The following is a 23109-nucleotide window of genomic DNA, read 5'->3' on the forward strand; positions in this document are numbered from 1 at the left end:
CATTCAGGCGGAGACTGAGCTAACGCCCACCTATTTCTATGTCATTTGTTGATTCAGATTTCTTTGTCGACAGAAAAATTACTTTTGTGTCCAGGAAATTTGAACTCAGAGAACGGAAAGGCACTCAGGTTCCACGTGCACAATAACAGAGTCAAAGAAAGGGTCAATGGCAGACACTCTTCCTCTCTCAATCACGGGAGTGCTGCGTCCCCTATTGTCCACATCTGTTGTCACTGCCAGCACATCGACCCTGATGTAAAATCAGAAATATACAACATCAAAAAACAGACACCAGGGAGTGAGGTCAGAGCACCAATTGTACCCTTACCTTCAGAAGACAATTCGGAATAGGTCAGAGTTCACTATTTGCAGTTTGATGTCCTTATCTAAACCGCATTGATGAGATTCCTATCATGCCGGGTCTTTCTGGGCATCCATTGATCTCGCTGATAATGCTTGGGGTTGGCATTCGGAGGTTTCACTCTGCTTCTGGCAGTGCCCTGGTAAGTGTGTTAGCATAAAAGTTCTTTTGTTAATACAGTTGTCAACCCATTTTTTAAACAAAGTCGCAGAATGTCAAAATAGCGCACAAAGGAAGTTTATGTTCAACATGTTAACCGGTGCACAGCCAGGAGAAATAAATCCACTGCATCCTTAGACTGATCTCCCTGGGCAACGCATGGCTGCTGGAAAATAAAAACAAGAACGACTGTTCAAAATAGTAAAACATTTATCAAACAATGATCCAGAAACATCTGACCAGTGAGCCAAGTTACCTTAGAAGGAAAGAAAGCCTCGTACTTACATTGCTGTTTTATTATATCCCACAGGAATATCCTAAGGTTTTTCACAATGGAATGAATTGCTGTGAAGTGTACTCACTGTTGTTATATATGTGAACGGGGCAGTAATTTACACACAGCAAGATCCCATAAGCAGCAATGAGATAAATGACCAGACAATTTTTTTTTAAGTGATGTTGGTTGAGGGATAAATATTGGCCAGGACACCGGGGAGAACGCCTATGTTCTTCTTCGAAATAGTGCCATGGGATCTTTTATGTTCACCTCAGAGGGCAGACTGGCCTCGGTTTAACGTCTCATCCAAAAGTCAACACTTCTGACATTGCAGTGCTCCCTCAGTATCGCACTGGGAGTGTCAGCCTAGATTTTGTGCTCAAATCTCTAGAGTGGGACTTGAACCTACAACCTTCTGAGGCGAGAGTGCTACCACTAGACACCTATCTAGATGGTTCACTGAGTTGATCCAGTGAGTAGCTGAGCCATACAGACCAGGAAGGTCCCAGGTTTGGTCCCTGGTCTGTGCTGTTAACTGATTTCAGCTGGGAAGGCAGTAGGGGTGCTAAAAGGGCAGGAGTTGTTAGCCTTGGCTCAATGGTAGCATCCTGGCCCCTGAATCAGAAGGTTGTGGGTTCAAATCCCACTCTAGAGAGTACAGCACTATCAGAGGTGCCATCTTTCTGATGAGACATTGATCTGAGGCCCCGACTGTTCTCTCAGGTGGGCGTAAAAGATCCCACGGACACTATTCGAAGTAGAGCGAGGGAGCTCTCTCCAGAGTCCTGGCCAATATTTATCCTTCAACCAACCTCATTAAAACAGATTATCTGGCCATTATCGCATTGCTGTTTGTGGGATCTTGCTGTGCACAAATTGGCTGCCGCATTTCCTACATTACAACAGTGACTACACTTCAAAAGTACTTCATTGGCTGTAAAGTGCTTTGGGATGTCCTGAGGAAAGGATTGGCTTGGCTGTGATACCCCAATTTCTCACATGTGCGCCTTCAAGTGTGGGGGTGGGTTCCTGGGTTCCAATCAGGAATGGAAACCCTCGATTCATTTTGTTTCCTTTGACATTACCTCTACAGGAGTTGAAACCAATTGTATCTCCTCAGCTGAGTTCCTCAGCGCAGACCGATGATTACAACCTGAGACCTTGCTGCTTTGTACTGCTCAGTTCCACAGTGCTCAGTGAATCTAAAATTAAACCGTGGGGACAACTGTAAAAGCTCTTAATCAGGGGAAAGGGCGGTGGGGGGGTGGAATTGAGATCCCTGATATTAGGAGCAGGTGCCTGGAATATATTTCAGAGACTAGACCCCGCTACCCCAACCAACCAATAGCCACGAAAAACACACCGGAGCCCTTTAATATAAAAAGCACACAGGTTTATTGCATATCAATCTCGTGTATAAATTCATTGTAGCATTTTGAAAGATTACATTTGGTATACATTCCTACTCTACATCATAAACATAGGAATCAGGTTGGATTTTTTTTCATTTCTCCAGGTAATAACTGTATCACAAGCATCAAAATGAAGGGAATTTTTTTCTGTGAATCACTCACTTTCATTTTCCTATACTCTTTTGTCTCTCCCACAAGCAAAGATTTGTGAGTGTATGTGTGCATGTGTGTGTGTGTGTGTGTGTGTGTGTGAGTATTTTTTTTTGTGTATGTTAAACTATTCAGCTTATTAACAAAGCGCCCTTCAGTGACTGGGCAGTTAAAGACTCCTAACTTTGGACAATGCCTAACCACATATACAAGTAAGTGCATCCCTACAGTATTTTCATCACAAAAAAGACACCAATAGCTAAACACAAGTCATGCACAGCCATTTTTTTTCTGTTTTTTTGTTGTTGAAGACTTTGTTTTTTTTAAAACATATTGTAAGCAATATACAACCCAAACAGAAAGGAAACAAGCACCATCATTGTAATCTTTTAAACATTTTCTGGTTAATGAGATCTAACCACTTACAATGATTATTTATTTTTTAAACACTACACAGTTTAAAACGTGTCGAAACAAAGAAAATAAAAACCACACACAATGATTCGTTGGGACATGTATGGAAAAACCTAGGACATAAATAGAGATCGAGGCATATTTGGGGAGGGAGGAGTGGGGTGAGAAGATTTAGCTTTTTGTTTCCTTCATGTTGAACCTACCAGGGCTCAAATGACCAAGTGGGAAGAGATAGTCAGACTCTGCATATCATGTGACCTAGTAGTGAACAGCACAACTGGTGTCTGCTGCTCATGTTCGAGGACTGGTTTCCAATTTTGACCCTGAAACAGGACTGTAGCACTGGTCTTAAGTTTAGCCCAATTAAGACCTCCTTTTTTCCCACCATCCCTCCCATCCCCCAACCATCAAAACTGCATTGGAAAGTAGAGAAAGAATTAAAGGATGTGTGTGGATTACACCCCTGGGCTTATCTCATCCTCTGCCCATGAGTCACCGGGGATTCTTCACGTGCAGTGCAAGGAATTCTCAAGTGCATCGGCCTGTGGTTGACACATGTCTGACTCAACGAGCAGTGAAATTTTCATAGAAAGTTTTCCAAACTTCCCTTAGTTCACCTGTGTTAATAGTCCTCCTTGGGGGTTAATGTTGGAAACTATTTTTTTAAATGAAACATTTAAGCAACATGTTAAAATTAAAAACTAGAATGGTTCTGACATGAGATCACATCATCGTAAAAACTTGCGACACTAATAAAGGCCAAGCTGCCCGTTATCGATGGAGTTCCTTTTAGTCACCAGCTTGGATGCATCCATTGGCCAACAACTTGCTTACAAGTCAAAATAAACTCGAGGTGCTACGTACACACACCGTTTTCTAGCAGCGGAGCTTGCAGATAGAGAACTACCTTCTAGGGTCCACAGTCCAGAATTCAGGACACCAATAATAACGTAAGAGGTAAAGAGGCCAGCCTGGGACTGGGAGATGGAAGCTAACTTCAGGATTATCTTGGAATACACAAGGCGCCCTACCTGCAAGTGCAAAAAAAAGGTACAGCGGTGAAATTGATCTCTGACCATGGAAATGGAAATCAGGCGCGGTGTAAAAGGTGCTGCCGATTCGCTATCGCCCGTTTCACGCTTTCATCAAAGACCAATTTCACCCCCAATAAATCAAAACGTAACCGGTACTGTGAATCACTGAATCCTTTTCCAGTGTGGCTATCATTGCTGTTGTGTTTCTCTACTTTACAAAACACCAGCCTGGTCTGTTAGACCCAGTACTCACTGTGTCTGTGGGGATTTTGGCCTTTCTTCTTTAAGGCTACTTATCACTGGCCACCCTCTTTCAAGTAGGAGACTAGGACATTCTTCCTTGTGCTAGGAGAGAGGATACAGTCATCCTTGGGACGGGAGCTTCAGGGCGGACTCTCTACTGAAACTTTAGCATTGCTGTGGAGCAAAAGCTTGGCCTGTCAGTGAAGTTTCTGTATAAACGCCCTCCCTTAATATCTCTACTGATATCCACAATGGAAGACACATCACAGAATCCTTAAGGTATATCTTCCCTTTGAACCCTCTCCCCAGTGTAAGAAAAGAATCAGCCTGAGGTATCACGGGAATGATTTGTTTATGAGGTAAGCTGCAGTGGAATGTTGGGCCTGTGCATGTTGTCCAGTTTGTGCTGCCTCACATTCTAAGTGCTAGTTGCCTTCCACGAGAATTAATAAATGGGGCAGAAGAATGAGATAAGTGTAAAACCCCAATTGGCTGACCAGCAGCCTCCAATTCGCAATGGTCAGGAACAAAAACATTTATCTAAAACAGATTTCACAATGGTTTGGTCTGAAACATTTCTCAATGATTGTAGTGAGCGAGTGGGTAGCAACTATTCTGGAACCGAGTATTTTGATCAGGTAAAAGCACAAGACTGCTAAGCATGGCTCTTTTTTCAAGTAATTAGATGCCCAAGATTGGAAGAAACCAGCTTGGGAAAGAAGATGGAGGTGAAGATAAGGAATGGAGGTTGGGATGAGGAATGGAGGATGGGATCTGGAATGGAGGTGGGGATGAGGAATGGAGGATGGGATGAGCAGTAGAGCTGGGAGTGGCCTGAGGATGGAACAGACTGTAAGAAGTGGCCAGGGCCTATGGAAACTTGCCAAACACATGTACTCAATGTACACCTGAGATCATGAATCTCAGAAAGTTTCTAGAAAACCAGATACTTTTACCAGGGGCAGTTTGTCCTTTAAATGATAACAGTGCTTTTAACAAAATTTTAAAAAGGGGGTGATTTTCCCCGGGGGGTTTTCCCGCTCGCTCGCTACAACTTCGGGAGAAGAGCCAGGGAAATCCTGGAACAATGGCGTAAACGCCTTTACAGCAGACAAGTGGGAGAACCCCCATGGAAATTCACCCCCCATACGCTTAACGGATCTCAGTCAGAGCAGAGGGGGTACTAAAATTGGCCTCAGCAATCCTGGGCTAGGGAGGAGGAAAAACATTCGGCCAAGATTCCCACTCCTTATCGCCACCCAACGACCCTTGCTGGAAAGTGCGCATGTGTGGACGGGATCGGGGACATCTACGCTCCCCTCCCTGCTGACATTCACTGTCTAGGTTTGCACGTGAAGAATGGCCACTTGGGAGAGGTAGCGGTGCCCCTTGGAAAAGTTCCCTGGCAAGAGTCAGCGCCCTCAGGAGAGGAGCTATTCTGCCATAGTGCCTGGTACATGGGCGGAAGTTTGAAATAAATTAAAAACGTGGGTCCCAGGATCACTTGGAAGTTGAGCAGAGTGGCACTGCTATTTTGTTCCATGAACCTTAAGTGCTGACAAGGACACTTCTACCATCACATTACCCGATTCTAGTCAGTGGACAGTTACAATTCCATTACTTGTCTGTTCTCACCAAATAATTGAAGAGGTGAAGTTCACCAGCCGTATAAGGCAGTCCTCCTATTATACTCAATGGCCCTTGGGGGAAGGGTGTCAGATACTTCATAGCCAAGGGAAGGTGAAAATTGAATATATTTAAGCAGTCTTAATTAACACACTGGCACCATAACAAGGGAAAGGTTGTAGGATGAGACTGTATGAGTAAAATTCCCTCCTTGTTACAACACGTGGAGCTATGCAAGTGCCTTTCAATTAGGTTTGTTTCCAACAAGAGAAAAAAATGGACTCTCAACAAAAAAAACACGTGTCACCTCGAGCTGGTACTGCATAACGCGAGGGCGTGCTCGTATCTCGTACGAGGCCGTGCCCACCCGTCGCACGAGGCCGTGCCCACCCCTCGCACGAGGCCGTGCCCACCCCTCGCACAAGGGCACCATCAAACTTCTTGGAAAGCAATTGGAAGGCAGGCCACACGATCTGGTTGGCCCATTGCGGATTGTTGCTCGATCACTAAGGAAAGGCAGAGTGTGTGCGAGACCGTGCAGGGAAGAGGAAAACACGGCAAAAAAAATGTACAGAGTGTCACACTCACAAAGTGCTGGAATTTCTCTAATTAACCAGCTGTTTCAAAGAGAAAAAAATATATACTTTTATTTCCAAGAATTTTTTTTAAACATTTATACTGCTGGCTTGCTTCGTTACAAAGTAAAATAAAAACCGAGGGATATGCTGACAAACCGTGCAAAGTAATAACTGCATGGAACCTGCGTCCTCCTTGGTTATCTGGCTCTACAATCGCTGAGAGGAATCAGTGAAATCACTCAGCACCAAATCGAGTCACTCCAGGGGAGAAAAAACAAATTGCTGGCTTTCACACAAGTATTTACAGGAGCTTTTTCAAAGCTTATTCCTTTATTTCTTTCTTTATAATTATTTTACCACGGAAACCACAACTGCAGAGGCCTATTCTCTTTTATTTTTCTCGTTCGTTTTCTTGTCAAGGATCAAAATCTCACAACAGGATCCGCTTTTTAAATAAAATACTGAGTTCAAAAAAAAATCTAACCCTCCCCTGTCCCCCTCTCAAAGGTTTGGCACTTCCACAATACATGCCATGCGAAAACGGTAACGTAAAAAAAAAGAGAAAAAAAGTTCACATTTTTTTGGACTACTTTTTTTTTGTTTGAAGTGGGGCGTCTGCGAGGAAATCGTCTAAGGAATAAATAGCGAGGACGTAAACACTAACGGACAGGAAGAAATTCAATAAAGCCTACGACTAAATAAAACAAACAAGAAAAAAGAAATTTGATTGTCTGGGAATCGGCATCTAGAAGGACAACCTATGTTATTTGGCACAAACGACTCTCCCTATTCGACAGTTATTGTACAACGTCATTACACAACTTTTGGTCCTTCTCTAGATAATTATATTAACATTTTTAAATCACTCTCATGACAGCTAAGAGTACAAGACACAATACTGTTTCTTATAGAAGAGATATAATGCCTAGGAGAGAGATATTTCGGATGGGGGTGGGCAGGGAGGGAGAGTGAGAGAATGCAGGCTGTTATATACAGGTTCATTATTGCAGAATTGCCTCCCCTGCTTATTTCTACAAATAATTTAAAATTATAATAGAGTAGGATGATGTAAGATAAGACGGGATATAGATGAACAAGCAGGCTACCTTTTTCAAGGGATGTGCATCCTTCTTCCTGTAGCTTGACTGGCCCCTAAGTATTAACATTTTTATTTAATTCATTTTTTTAAGCTGCAGCCCCAACTATATATTTGTGCAAAAAAAAATTATATAACAGGAATAAATATCTCGTGGAATTTAAGGTCGGCAACATAATTCAGTCGCGACCGAAGGAATGAAAGTGTTGTAAGGCCTCCTTAGCATGGCAGACAGGGACAGGGGGGTTATCTGAGCTTTCAGCAGCCGTGCCCCTGGTGCCAGCATCCCCCCGCCCTTCCCAAATATGTCAGGACCCACATCTTGCTTTGCTGGCTCTCTCTCTCTCTCTCTCGCTCTCATACGTGGTTGATTGGGTGAAAAGTTCCCGTCTCCGGTGCTGCTCCTGCTATGTTCAGCCAAGCATCCAGAGAGTTCTGGGACGATGGATGAAGGGAAGCATTCTCCGAGAATGAAAGCATCATGGCATAAGTCTGCAGTGTTTGGTTTGGGAGGGAGGAGAATTTAAAAAAGAAAAAAAACGTTAATACACATCTAAATTACAACAGTTAATACAAAGTTATTTTAAACCCTTTAGGGGTTGAATTTCTGAAGAGGTTCTCCCCATCGTCCTCCGTGATCTCGGCAGAAGATCTGTGGGAATCCCAGGGAAATGGTGGAAATACAGCAGGCAATTGCAAGAACCCCTGCAACAATTCAACCCCATAGTTCCTCGCACTGCCTTCACTCCATCAATAGCTAAAACACTCGGTGTCACTCCAGGTACCGAAGAGAACGACAGTGATGTTACTTTAAGGCTGTATGTAGCTAACAATTTGAAGACTTCTTCTGTTTTGCCCACCACTCTTCCCAATTTTCTTCGCTCTTCTCTGCTGGGTCTTGTTGGGGCACAATTCTGTGGGCACAGGCCGCCCTTCAGACCACACCCATTCTTCATGGCTGAGCATTGGGGGGAGGGGGGGGCGAATCACAGCTGTCCTCAATTCTGTCCTTCACCAACTTTAGAGCAGCAGGTCAGTGGATGGGGGTCAAGCGTAGGGACCCCAGCTCATTTTAACCTCCATAGCCAAATTCAGCCATTTGTAGGACTTCCCCACCTACCGTGGCTGAGATCACAGATCAGGGTACAGATCAGGGTTGAAACTATGGAACTTCCTGCTCAGTAAGGCTCAGTATCACACCATTCACTTAGCCGTTCAACTGAAGATTGTACACTCGAACACCATCACTTGGACTCAAGGAGTCTATATGGATATGAAGAGGGAGAGAATTGCTAATCTACCTCACTCCTCAAATATTTCAATACTTTTCGTGTGGCTGGGTGGTCCTTCCAGAAATGGGAAAGGGCAACTGACCCTTTGCCAGTGGCTTTCTATATCCAGCAAACCAGATACCCCACCTCAACCAAATCAGAACAGTTGGCAATGGCAGAGCTCAATACCGCAAACATTCATCCCAAAACCACTTCCCAGATGGAGCAACACTGGGAACAAACCAACAAAAAAAAGACAGTTTCATGAAGCACACTTTTTTAAAAAAAAACGGAAAGTCACACACTGACATTTTTAGTCACAGTAAGAAGAGGAGCTGTATTAGTGAAACACAGTTAGTAAGAGGCAGGCAAATGTTGAGGCATGCTTTTATCTGTTATCCAAAGACATCATGGCCTAACTCTGAGTGTGTGCCAGCCGCAAGGAACCTCGTGCACCGTCAGCACATACCCCGCGATGGATGAGGTTCTTTGTGCCAGCAAGTTTTCAGAAGATGACCTTCCTTGAATGAATTGCTATAAGAAGACAAGCTCACATTCTTTTTCTTAAGTTTCAGTTAAAAGGTTTTACCATTTAAAAATATTTCAGTATAGTATACTAGTGGGCCAAAATATATTATAATTATTTATAATATATTTTGGCCCACTAGTCTACTATACTGAAATATTTTTAAATGGTAAAACCTTTTAACTGAAACTTAAGAAAAAGAATGTGAGCTTGTCTTCTTATAGCAATTCACTTTCGGGTGGAGTCCAAGGTGAAGCAAGGTCACTTAAAGTACATGAAACATTTTTAATGTCTTCCCATGCAAACTGCATCCCTGTATTCATAAACAGATATTCTAAATATAAGAGCAAAATTGCATTAGCTCAAAACATAATCTTGTAGCAAGTGCTCTCCGTCAGTGAAAGGATCGTTACAGTGTACGTCGTACTGCTCCGTCACAGTGTACGTCGTACTGCTCCCTCACAGTGTACATCGTACTGCTCCCTCACAGAGTGCATCGTACTGTTCCATCACAGTGTACATCATAATACTATCTCACAGTGTACATCGTAATGTTACGCCACAGTGTACATCTTGCTGCTCCGTCACATAGTACATCGTACTGTTCCATCACAGTGTTCATCGTAATGCTATCTCACAGTGTACATTGTAATGCTACGTCACAGTGTACATCATAATGCTATCTCACAGTGTACATCGTAATGCTACGTCACAGTGTACATGGTACTGCTCCGTCACAGTGTACATCGTAATGCTATCTCAGTGTACATCGTAATGTTATATCACAATGTACATCGTAATGCTCCGTCATAGTGTATGTCATACTGCTCTGTCATAGCGTACATCGTAATGCTCTGTAACAGTGTACATCGTACTGCTAGTTCAACAGTTCTCTATTCAACCTGCAACCGCCAGCTCCTTTTTTTTTACAGCTCCGTGTGTGTGTGTGTGCCCCCTACTGTCATGACTGGGGCTTATGCAATAAACATAGTCAACAATGTCACTCATTGCTAAGAGTATGTTCCACTGTAGAGTACCATACCTGAGTTTTAGCCTGCCTGTACAGTGTCTCTTTTATTGCTTCGGAGTCTAAGGTGGAATTAAAGACTGCCGCCTCTTTCCCCTCGTACTGCTCCTCTGCTGCCTTACGCAGGTCCAGCCCCTTTGTGAAATTCGCTATCTGGTCCAAGGCCAGCAGCCCAGCTTCATCCTCAGCAATACACCTGTGCCAATGATCAGGGGGAGGGGGAAGGTGACCCCATGTTAGCCCATCTGACCGTACATAACTCAGCCAATCAGAGTCAGCGCTGCTGGCTCAATCTTTGCATGCACATGCAAGGACTGCACAGCACAAACCACATACACGGCAGAGTGACGACAAATGGAGGTGGGGGGGGGAAGGGGTGAGGAAGGGGGTATTAGCCAAGCATGATGGGATGGGGGGTGTTTGTAGCGTGATGAAGCACACAGGTGGACAAAACACCAAAAGAAGGGTCTTTACTGCTGCTGGTTCATTTTAAACAGTTCAGAGTTCATACTGCCACAACCACACGGAGATTATACAAAAGGTTATATCTACAGGACAGTATGAAGTGTGACCTTTATAGAATTTCTATAGCTTCTTTAGTTAGTCACTATTTCACAATCTAGAGGATGTGTAAGGAGTCTTTCTTTCCGAGGTGTGGGTAACGCTGGCAAGGTCCATTTATTGCCCACCCCCAGTTGCCCTGAGAAGGCAGCGCTGGGCTCTTCTCCTGCAGTCCTTATGGTGATGGTGCTCCCATGATGGTGTTCTGTCTGTTGCCATGCTTCAGCTGGCCCTATAGAAGACATTCAACCATGGGGGCTGGCTTACATAACCCTCCACTTTCACTGGCACCAAGGGCGAGGAATGATGAAAAAATGGGGAAAAGAAACTTGGGAGTTTTAGTGGTAAATCACTGAACTTTAACCCAGAAGATCAAGAGTTCAAATTCCACCCTCAGCTACCATTTGAATGTGTCTGTAAAATGGAAGTAAATTAGAAGTAGTTTGATTAAGTATGCTTCCACAGATTGGGCTTCTATATACTGGGAATGACTGGGCCCATTGGGTTTCTGTTTAATTGGACTAACTGCATTGTGATCAGCTGCATGTGTAATTTGAGTGACTGCAGGTTAATTGGGTTTTTATGTAATGGGAGTAACCGGGCCTGGATGAGGGCTTGGGATTCTGTGTTTGGGGCTGAGAATAGGCTGTAAAATGTACATTAGGCTGATCTTTCCCTCCCATCTCTGATAATGCTATTACAGTGAATGACAGCTCACATATTCCACAGTGGCTGTGTGATTCAGATGGAACATGGCAATATGACAAATAAAAAGGTTTATATCTCTTATACAGCAAGAAAGCAGATCAAATCTGTTTGGTTAAATTGGATTTCGAGTAGACAATTATCTGAATGAAATGCTGCAGAACTTAAAGCCTAGTTTCAGCAAAATTGGGAACAAATTGCAGAGGCAATTGTGATTGCATCAGTCTCCCATCACCCCCAGAGTACGAAATCCCCCTGATGCCACTCTTGGTACTTAATCTTTAAGACAAAGTTGTGACAGGCCAATTTAAATCTGTAGGCTCGATGGCATAAAAGGAGTCCACAGAGTATACAAACAGTCTGTAGATTCCAATTTAACTATGTACGTGTCACCATTTTGATGTGCTTGGCATGAAATCTCCTGCAAAAACTCCTGATGCACAGAATACCTCAGTTTGTGAGAATGGTGGCACTTCATTATGTGTGCATGTGCATGTAAGAGAGTGTGTGTGCGCGTGCAAGGGTGTGTGAGTGTGCGCGCATGGGGGTGTGTGTGCGCGCATGTTGGTGTGTGCGTTTTTGTGTGTGCGTGCACGTGGGGCGGTATGTGTATATGCTGAGGGAAATTTAATTGCTCATTAAGATAAGGTTACATCAGTGTTGGGGACTGGAACACTCTCTTCAATTTTGTCTTCCTGTGTCAGCATCAAGTGCTCTCAAGTCAGGAAGAGCACAGGCCAAAGGCAGAGCAAAGGTCCTCTACTCTACCCCCAAAAAATGTAACCCAATTTGAAGAGCCCAGGGCAGAAAAAGGGCGGATTGTGAGTGGGCTGGATTTAGATTTTGTACGTGGTACCACCACGAATGTGGAATGGCCGCAAGTGCACTTCATGTCACCACATGGGCCTCGAACGTTCCAGAAATAAAGTTCAGGCAAGTGCTCATTGGAGGGAGATGCCAGTGACCCAAAGGCCTCTAATGCCCTGTAGAATAGTGTACAGTATTACCTCATTAACGGCTAAGTGCAGTGTGAATAGGCTAATGGCAGTCTGTACCATTTTGTGAGGTACAGTGGTATAATGACACTGGCCAGTGTAATTTAAGTATCAGGCAGTTTGCTTCTTAAGGAAACAGAACCAGCATAGTATGAGACCAGCCCGCCACCTTGTGGACCTTCTCAATCCACACCTGTTAGACCAACCGTTCTTGGGAGGTGGGCAGCATGCTTTCGGTATGAGGATATGAAGAAGAATATGTGAAGAAGACTTATATGGATTTCACAAACCTGTGGGCCTGCTCGTAGCCCAAGGTGAGTGGGGCTGGGTGCTCTTCTTCATTTTCTCTGAACGAGGCTCTGGCTTCAATCTTCGGTGAAACTGGGTCCTCCTGGGATTTTTCCGTCAAGCTCTCATCCTCCTCCTCCTCGTCTTCTTCCTCCAGCTCCTCCTCTTCGTCCTCGTCGTCGGCCTCTTCTGCTTTCTGATTGGTCAGTGGGTGATCTGTCTGCTGGTGGCCACTTGGGGCCTCGTGCCTGAAGCAGGGAGACAGCAGGTCAGGATACTGGACTCTTGTCAAAACAGCGGCCGGAGTTACCCTACTTTCATTATTTACTTTCTGCTCAATGTATAATAGCATCACTACACTGTGGCGAAACTGGGAAAAGTCAACAAAATATGTTCTTTTATGATTCAGGGAGAGAACTGGGTCGTTTAATAGATTAACACACCCGCCTTTCACCTCTGAAATCTGCACTTGAATCCAGCCCAGACTCATAGGATGAGGATTGTCTCCCTCTGGTGGTTGCAAGGGTCCTACCTCAAATGTGCTTGAGGTAACCCAGCTACGAGGGGGCAGAATGCAATGCTCGTTTGGTACTACATTGTCAGTGCCCGTTAGAGAGGCTACAAGGGTGGTTGGTGCGGGAAATTGATGTACTGATGCGGTAAGGGATGCTCCTCTGACATTGGCGCAGTTTTGGGGCAGATTAGAGGGCTTTGTTCCCCTGCTTGCTGTGCTATACTTGAGTAGGGAGTGCTTAATGCTGACACTCGCTCCCTGAAATAGGAAAATATTTCATTCTCCAGCATGAACTTCTCTCCTCCCGACAAGCACAAAATTCACCAATCAAAAACAAAGAAGCAGGGCACTGCAGGACTCCCAACACAATGGATCATGCGGCTAAATGCCAGCCTCTTCCCTTTGCCCCCAGTTTTTCCCCCTCCTATCCTTAATGCGCTGCCTCACTTTGGGTGAAAGCAGCCAAGTGGCCGCCTTCTTATGTAAGCCTGGATACTGAGTGTCAGTAGACTTTTCAACCACAGGGGGCATCACCTGATGATGCCTGATGATTGAACTATCTTTGGGTTAGAGGGAGGGAGCAGTAAACTGGCGAATAGACTGATGATTGAATTATCATTGACTTAGAGAGAGAGGGAGCAGCAGACAGGCAGAAGCAGTATTTCATGCTGAACTGGGCTTTTTTCCATGGGTCAGCTTTTTACTTGCCTATTTCAATGGGATGTGGTTGCATCCCTTTCTAACCCTGCTGAACAAACAAAAATTTCAGTCAAACCACAAATAACTTGGGTTTGGAGGGCTAACTGGTATCTTTCACTTGAGTGATATTTTAAACGATTCTGCCCAGTTTAAGGAGTAGGGTTGCATCCCAGATGCTAGTGCAGCAATACTGTGTACAGAGAGAAAAAAAGTATATTTTAGTTAGAAGTGACAGCAGCTTAATACATACTCCAGATGAGTGGTTAGACAAGGCAGGAGTTTCTTTATTTGGACTGTATCGACTGGCAAAAGCCACTCAAACATTTTGACTCATTGCTCTTTCCCACTACTCCCCCAAATCCCTGAAGAGTTCGGGGATTTATGAGTAGGCCTTTATTCACAGTTGGCGCTCCTATACCTAGTTTAAAATACCTTGACCAGCAATAGCACAAGCTTTCTCCGCAAGGGCTCTCCAGGGTGGCAGACAACCACCTAATCCGATATGGGAATAAACCTTCCAACTTTGGAAGATGAGGAGAAATTTTTTCTCTCAGAGGGTCATGAGTCTGTGGAACTCCCTTCCCCAGAGAGCGGTGGAGGCAGGGTCATTGAATATTTTTAAGGCTGAGTTAGATAGATTTCTGATTAACAAGGGAGTCAAAGGTTATAGTAGGTAGACGGGAAAGTAGGGTTGAGGTCACAATCAGATCAGCCATGATCTTATCAAATGGCAGAGCAGGCTCGAGGGGCCAAATGGTCTACTCCTGCTCTTAATTCGTATGTTCGTATGTAACTTCACTGGCATCCTTTCCTCTGTAGGCAACACCCAAGAGCTAGAGGCAAACCTTCTGGGGCCACATTTTGGGTTGTCCAATGTACATTCACATTACAAAGAAACAAGGGGTGGTGAAGATTTACAGTGGATTCAATTACTTCTCAAAAGAAAAAAAAAAATCAGAATTCTATATCTGTACAAGTAATTGAAGCAGGTCTTAATCTTGCCATCCTCCCCATGTGGAGCAGACCACAGCAGTACAGCTGGCGTGAGCCAGAGAGGAAGTTGTAATTGGGAATGCCAGGCTGTAGCTGAAGTTTCATAAAGCACTAGCTCCAGATTAAGGGCAGAAATTCATCGGTGTCCGGTTTCGAGATATGAAAGCACCAATGTAGGCCGCCTGAACCTGGAGGCCTGAGGATGGCCTGAAATTGGGCCTCAGGCCTCGTCTCAATAACCTGGGCGAGCGAGCGCGCCTCAGCAGGATTGAATTTTAGGCCTCAGGTAAGTGCCGGGGGGAGAGGGGAGAGGAGGGAGGACAGCCGTCGGCAGTGGCCTCAGGAGTGCAGTGGAGTCGGTAGGAGCACTCCTGCTTCTCCTCCTCCTGGCTCCACGTCAAAATTTAAATTTTTTTAACTTACCTTTCTGGTGGCGGCTGCTTGCTGGGCCACATCCACGCCAGCAAAACCTTAGCATCGGCTAGAGGGCAGCCCAATTTCCCAGAAGGTGTCTTAAAACAGGTATTAGGCCCATTGTAATTAGCATGTGCGAGGGGCCTAATGCCTGTTTTAGGCAGCCCCCCTCCCCAGATGCCTGAAAGATGGCCCGGCCCAATATTGGGGCGCAGGATGGTGGTCTCCAAAATTGGCTCTCATTGCGCCTTTTTTACGCCTGATCTTACGAGGTCCAATGTCTAGGCCCGCATTTCTCAAGGTGGACAGCCCTCCATGGAAACAGTAGTGTGTCGGCTTGATCGGCCTAGGCCAATTAAATGGGCATGGCCTCGCACCTCATGAAAACTCTCTCCAGTTTTTGTGTGGCATAATTTGCAATTTTACTTAAAAAGTGCTGGAAGCAGAGAATGTGCCAGTTTCTGAGTGGATCTGAGCCACAACAAGTCATTTGCCCTATGATGTATGAGGAAGTATGTTTTGAGTGTGTGAATTTTTCTTTGTTTCTGTTCCAATATGATATTCAAGACCCGGATCCTGGATGGGAATGGAATACAGGAGGAACTGGAGTCTTGTTACCAATTACGAACTGCATACAAAAGTAACTCACCACGAACATAGCACAGACTGATACACCTCTGGTGTCAGCCTTGGCTCAGTGGGTAACACTCTCACCTCTGAGTCAGAAGGCTGTGGGTTCAAGTCCCACTCCAGACATTTGAGCACATAATTTAGGCTGACACTCCAGTGTAGTACTGAGGGTCTGTCGGCTATATATGCAAATCAGCCTGATGGTGGAGACGGGTGTCACCAGTGTGTTCCCGTCGGGCCTCCGCATCCCTCGGAGGCTGGTTGGCGTGCCAGACCGAATCGTTTCCAAAATGGCGGTGCTTCACAAGATGGACATGCGGCCTGATGCGGGCAGAGGTGCATTGAAGGAGTGTGACCCTAAGACCCACGATAAATAAACCAACTCCTGGCCGCAGTTAAAGGAAACTTTAAGTTCAGTTCATGCCGCACAATGTCCAACTTATGCAAGTTCGCACAGGGACGTACAATTAAAACAAAGGTGTGCATTTATCTTAGCACCTGGCTTAACCTTCTGCCACCACAAACACTGGCTTTCTAACATCCCGGGTAAACACACACTTCTTCATTCATCGCTCGCTCAATATTATTCCTCTGCATAAGCTCGCTGGGCAGTGCAGGAAGGACCGAGGGAGGAGAAATCTCTCTCCTGCCCAAGGCGAGCACCGAAAGCGATGGGTTGCCGGAGAACAGAGCTCCATTTACAGCACACGTGCTACACATTCAGTTTTTTTTTTGTACAAATAAACCTGATCCCAAGACGGGCCCGGAGAAAAAAAAACATCAAAACTTTCTCCAAAGACAGGAGTGCAGTTTGTGACACAGCCCACTCAATTCCATTTCAATCCAGATTAAATAACTCCTGAGCCAAGTAAACTTTTTCTTCAAATATATATAAAGTTCGTCCCAGATTGATACTAGATTTCAGGGCCCTATTCGATGTCGATTAGTCTCAACATGTCAACAAAGTGTTTGTGCTAAGTCTTCTAATCATTTTTGTTCTGTGGAGATATATGTATTAGGTCAATGCTCCCTCTGGGGTCAATCATGCCAAGGCCTCCCAGGCACTCATTTTTGTGGAAACTAGGCCCCAATTAGAATTGCCCTTGTATCCTTGAGGAAATGCCATCTTAATTTTTTTTATTCCACAAAAGAAAATACCCGTTTGTCCCAGCCTGTCCCTCTACTCAGCACAGACCCCTTGGACAAAGTGACAGATGTGATGATTTTCCTCCTCTCTCCCTTTCTTTTCCTCCTTCAGCCTCCTGAAGGGTTATTAAATGCTCGGAGGCAGAGAGCGAGAGCGGCGTTTAATCACAATGCTGACAGAGAGCTGGCCTGCTTCGGCCCCTAAGAAAAGCAAACAGTGGATAATGTCGGTCGGACCTGATTTCAGATAGAACAACATTCCCCTTCATTTTCTTTTTTTTTTAAGGAGCACTGTCCTTTCATCTGTTGAGTTAGCGGCTTGGGTGTCAGGGGACTGCGTCTGCTCCAGCCAGGCTACCTTGTCTTGTAGCAGGAAAAGGGTCATTTGTTCTGTCGTCTGGGGACAAAGGGGGAAGCGGAGAGGGGAGGGGAGAGGGGGGGCACACTGGGTAATTAGCACGGTCCTGATTCAGCTGCTTCCAAACAGAAACAGCTCTTAACTCTTAAAGTGAATTGCCTCAGCAGGGAGACTTAACAGTAAACTTTTTAAATTCTGCAAACTAATTGCTCACTTAATAAGCAAACCTTTAACATTAAAAACTTTACAGTCACGTACTGCAGTGTGAATCAGGATATTACTGCGATCACAGTGTAGCTTATCGGAAATTACATTTTTAAAAAATCTTTTGCTCCACCAAATTGCAGCAGCACAGAAAATCATTGTCCTCAGGATGTGGGCTTCGCTGGCTAAGCCAGCATTTATTGCCCATCCCAATTTGATATAACTGAGTGGTTTGCTAGGCCACTTTCGAGAGCAGTTAAGAGTCAAACACATTGGTGTGGGGACTGGAGTCACATTTAGGCCTAGACCGAGTAAGGGCGGCAGGTTTCCTTCCCTAAAGGACATTGGTGAACCAGTTGGGTTTTTATAACAATCTGACAGCTTCATGGTCACTTTTACTGATACCAGCTTTTTTATTTCCAGATTTTTAAAACCGAATTAAATTTCTCAAACTGCTAGGGTGGGATTTGAACTCATGTTCACTGGATTATTAGTCCAGGCACAGTAACATAACTACTACACTATTGTGTTATACAATACCGATGGGTGTACGTTGTGTGAAGTGACTACCTTTTGCTGTGTCCAAAACTGGACGGAAATAGGTGGTTAAGAAAAGAAGGTGACGTGTTAGTGCAAACCAGGGGCTGCATGGACTATCATGCATGGACTATCATGCATGGGCTATCATGCATGGGCAATCATGCATGGGCTATCATGCATGGGCTATCATGCATGGGGTATCATGCATGGGCTATCATGCATGGGGTATCGTGCATGGACTGTCGTGCATGAGCTATCGTGCATGAGCTATCGTGCATGGGCAATCATGCATGGGCTATCATGCATGGGGTATCATGCATGGGCTATCATGCATGGGCTATCATGCATGGGCTATCATGCCCAATTTGCGTGTGTGTGCAGCCTTCTTAAAAATCCGACATTGGAAAACTTTTTTCTGCCTAGTTTTCAATTACCACAATTATGGGGTACTCGGTCCGAAAACTAGGTGGTAAGCTTAAAACCAGACAGGCAGTCACTCTCGTTCGTGCAGGCTCAGTTGCTGTAGGATGCTGGATCAGCTGGGGGACGGGGTGTCTTTCTGAGTAATGCATATGAATATTTAAATGTTGGTCCAACTCAATGGTACCACGCTTGCCTCTAGTCAAAAGGTTCCACTCTAAAGACTTGAGCACTTAAGCTAGGCTGACACTCCAGTGCAGTACTGAGGGAGTGCTGCACTGTCGGAGGTGCTGTCTTTCGGATGAGACATTAAACCGAAGTCCCGTTTACCCTTTCAGGTGGTTGTAAAAGATCCCATGGCAATATTAGAAGAACAGCAGGGGAGTTCTCTCAGTGTCCAACATTTATCCTTCAATCAACACCACCAAAGCAGATTAACTGGTTGTTTATATCACCGCTATTTGTGGGACCTTGCTGTGCGCACAAATTGATTGCTGCGTTTGCCTACATAACAGTGACTACACTTCACAAGTAATTCATTGGCTGTAAAATGCTTTGGAAGGCGGTATATAAATACAAGTTCTTCCTTTCACATATGAACAGGGTCGGTTATGGTTTATTTACATTTCTGTGGCGATAGATTTGATTTTTCAAACCTAGGTATTTGACTAGGACGAGTATTAACTGGGCCATACCTCAACCACAGACCCAAGTAAAAGAAAATTAAGTTTAGAAATTGTGGCACAGAATCAGTGCCCTTACAGGGGCAAACCTGGTTCCTCTAACCCACTGGGATCAAATTCTCAGAGGTTGGGGTGATCAAAGTTTGAGCCCCTTTATGTGGCTGTGATGCAGCATGGGTGGAAACTAAGGAAAAAGGAAGGGGAGATTCGCAATGAATTCCTCACAGTTCAATTCCACTTCAGTTATTGAGCTCTGTACATAAAGATGTTCATTCAAAAAGAAATTCGCATTTTAATAGCTTCTTATCACATCTGTCAGTAACATCTCAAAGCACTTCGCACACAATGAAGCTCTTTGAAATAGGCAAACAGAGCAGCCATTTTGTACATAGCAAGATCCCGCAATCGGCAATGAAACAGACGGATGTATTTCAGATGATGTTGGTTGAGGGAGCAATACTGGGTAGGACACTGGGAGAATTCTTCTTCAAAAAGTGCAATGGAATCTTCAAGGTCCTCCTGTACCAGCAAATGGGCCCTCAGGTTAATATCTCACCTGAGAGACTGGACATCCAAAAGTACAACACCTCAATGTCAAGCCCTGGCATGTGACTTGAACCCACAACCTTCTCACCCAGAGGCAAGACTGAGCCAAGCACCTTCAGCGTGGAAGGACATTGATGAGCTCAATGAATAGCATGTTTACATTGTGAAAACACAGCCACCAGTACAAGAGTGAAGCACTCATGCACAGGATGCATTGCACAGCGGGCTGAGGTGGAGTGGGGTGAGGAGGGAGCCGTTAATGCACGGAAAATTGGATAAGTGCGCTGACCTTCGTGCCTGAATTCCCAGCATGCTCTCCCAGTGCAGGTAGTTCTGTGCCATAAGTGTTAATTCATTAAATCTAACCTCTAGATATTTACACAGCAATAAAAGAAAAACACCACATCAAAATTAAGGTCAACTCAAATATTGGCTATAAATTTAGACATCTCTTTCAATATTTTATACAGTAACAAGCCACCGCTTATCAAAATACCGTGCTTGTTTGATAAAGTATATGGGATGACTTGATGCTGTTGCAGTACTTGGTTTCAGACACCAGAGGTCAGTGGAGGTGCAGAGATGAGGCTGAATTCTGAATAGCACTTCCCACTTCCATTGCTCAAAACTGCAATATATTTTCAGTGGTTTTATAAATAGGAATTTGTTTTTTTAGAATTTATTTTCCCCTCTAGGTATCCCCCCTTCTCTCGTGTAGGCGCTCCCCATTCTGGAGTACGGTTTCCCAGGTGCTGGGAGGCCTTCTACCTCATCCAAGTTGACGTGCTCCATGTCTGAGGCTGGATAGTATTTTTTCAAACACAGATTATTAAAGGGTGAGTTAGAAAAACAATTGGACCCACAGAATGGGGCTGTTCAATCTGGGGACCTAGAGCCACATGCAACCCCGGGTCCTGTCAATCCAACTCTTGAAACCCAGGCAACTCAATCCTATTTGTGTTTCTGTTTCTCACTCGATGGTTTGTCTCCTTTGAATGTTGTGGACCTGGAAGTTTGGAAAGGCCTGTTCTAGTGCTGTTGCCTCAAAGGTCAGTAAGTCAGAACAACAGGATCGGTATGTATCAGCGACTTGAGATATATGGGAATTAATGGGGACAGGGATTTAAACTTTATATGCGACCCCAAGGCTCATGGTACACATCTAAGTGGTTAACAAAGACTAAAGCTTGGACATTCCAGTTATAGAACAAAATGATACAACTCTGGTTTAACAAATTACTGATGCAGGATGGTTTTGGTCTGCTGTGCTATCGATTGAGGTTATTTAAAGGGTTACGTTTGACTGCAATCTCAATAGTACTTTATCCAGTGCGTGCAATGATGCACAGCCATGAGTGCAACATACCCCTTGCACAACTCTAATACAATGAAACAAAATGACACGGCCAAGTTATTAAGCAAGAGCGATTGCAATCTGCAATTGAAGAAACTGGAGGTCTACATCCAGCCAAGGCTTCTCCCAAGTGACATTGGTGAATGGGTTACTGGGAAATATTGGTGGAGGTGGGTAGGTGGGGTGGGGAGTTCAACCATTGATGATTGATGAGGATAATAGAAACAATTGGGGGGGGGGAGGGGTAGAACACAGTTTGGCATTGGGCCAGAGAGAGGAAGTACAGGAAATATTGGTGGAGCTGATGGGTATGAGGGCAGTTAAGAGTCAACCATGTTGGTGTGGGGACTGGAGTCACATGTAGGCCAGACCGGGTAAGGACGGCAGGTTTGCTTGCCTAAAGGATATTAGTGAACCAGTTGGGTTTTATGACAATCTGACAGCTTCATGGTCACCTTTGCTGATACCAACTTTTAATTTCTAGGTTTTTAAAACTGAGTTCAAATTCTCAAACTGCCATGGTGGGATTTGAACTCACGATCTTTGGATTATTAGTCCAGGCAACAACATGATTGGTATAATAGAAAAAAACTATTAGGATTGCTCCAATTAGCCTCAGTCCCTGGGTTCAGGGAGGGAGGGAATAAAGCCAGGGTTCCTGCTCCTGCTCCTGCTCCTGCTCCCTGTCCAGTGATTCCTGCTGGAACCAGCATGTCCGTAGACTTCAGGTGAGGGCAGGATCAGGATCAGGGTCAGATACGATGCCTCTCACAATCTGATACGCTGCCAACACTCTCTGTCTGGGCTTGGGTGAAGAGCCAGCGGGTGGCCATCACCTGTGTCCCTGTATGAGCCTTTAGTACAGGAGGAAAAGAATAGGGGGCAAAAGTGGGGGGGGGGGGCTAATTATATGTAAATATTAATTTCAAATGCATGGATGGTTCTAGTGGATTGATTGTGAATTTGCACACCTCGCACGGCAGCTCTTCACAACTGTAGCAACATCTCTGCAGAACACAAAAAATGATTCCACAGAGGCCAGGACAGCCTCACATCAGTTAGATCTCACTCAGTGAGGCAATATGGATGTTATCAGCCTCAGACACACAGAGCCTGATAAAACCACTTCAGTCACAAGTTTACCAGCACCAATGAAAAGAAGACGGGGAATGGGGGACGAGGGGATGGGGGATGGGGTTTGCGGGGAGGGACTACAATTAGTGTTGTGCAGAAGAAAGTGATTAAGATGGTTAACTTTGGGGTTCCCAAGGCAGAATTGTTTAGGTGTCAGCTGTGGCTCAGTGGGCAGCACTCTTGCCTCTGAGTCAGAAGGTTGTGGCTTCAAGCCCCACACCAGAGACTTGAGCACAAAATCTAAGCTAACACTCCAGTGCAGTACAGAGGGAGTGATGCACTGTTGGAGGTGCTGTCTTTTGGATGAGACGTTAAACCGAGGTCCCGTCTGCCTTCTCAGGCGGATGTAAAAGACCCCATGGCACCATTTTGAAGAAGAGCAGGGAAGTTCTCCGACGTGTCCTCACCAATATTTATGACTATACTTCAAAAAGTACTTCATTGGCTGTAAAGCGCTTTGGGATGTCCTGAGGTCATTAAAGGCGCTGCATAAATGCATTCTTTCTATAAAACTTCCTGCGTGTCTACATCTATTTTGGGAACTGTTAAAGGTGGACAAAGTAGTCCTCAATAATGTAGTGTGTATGAAATGAAGCCAAAAGGAGGGTGCTGGCCTGTGAGCTGTACTGTGGATAAGAATATGAGATGTGACACTAATTGATTCGGTGATGAAGTAATTTGTTGTCGCTTAGAAAGTCTGGCAAGATTGGAATTCAGCAAAAAAAAACCTGACAGAAAGCAAAATAAATAA

At 44.7% G+C, this 23109-nt stretch overlaps 1 protein-coding gene across 11 annotated transcripts in view; it reads right to left on the reverse strand.

The window, feature by feature from the left end:
* Positions 1-6296: 6296 nt before the first annotated feature.
* The window catches only part of prdm16 (PR domain containing 16), a 518186-nt gene continuing 501373 nt past the window's right edge, over positions 6297-23109 (reverse strand). For 10 of the 11 annotated variants that reach the window (XM_067970263.1, XM_067970260.1, XM_067970256.1 and 7 more), the window contains 3 exons: positions 12726-12971; positions 10190-10370; positions 6297-7842 (listed from right to left, as the gene is read on the reverse strand). In XM_067970263.1, coding sequence (XP_067826364.1) covers positions 7708-7842; positions 10190-10370; positions 12726-12971 — 562 coding nt within the window. In that variant the 3' untranslated portion in view covers positions 6297-7707. The remainder of the gene's footprint in view (positions 7843-10189; positions 10371-12725; positions 12972-23109) is intronic. The other variant, XM_067970264.1, reaches the window with a different exon arrangement.

Source organism: Heptranchias perlo, chromosome 32 (assembly GCF_035084215.1).
Source record: "Heptranchias perlo isolate sHepPer1 chromosome 32, sHepPer1.hap1, whole genome shotgun sequence".
NCBI lineage: Eukaryota > Metazoa > Chordata > Chondrichthyes > Hexanchiformes > Hexanchidae > Heptranchias > Heptranchias perlo.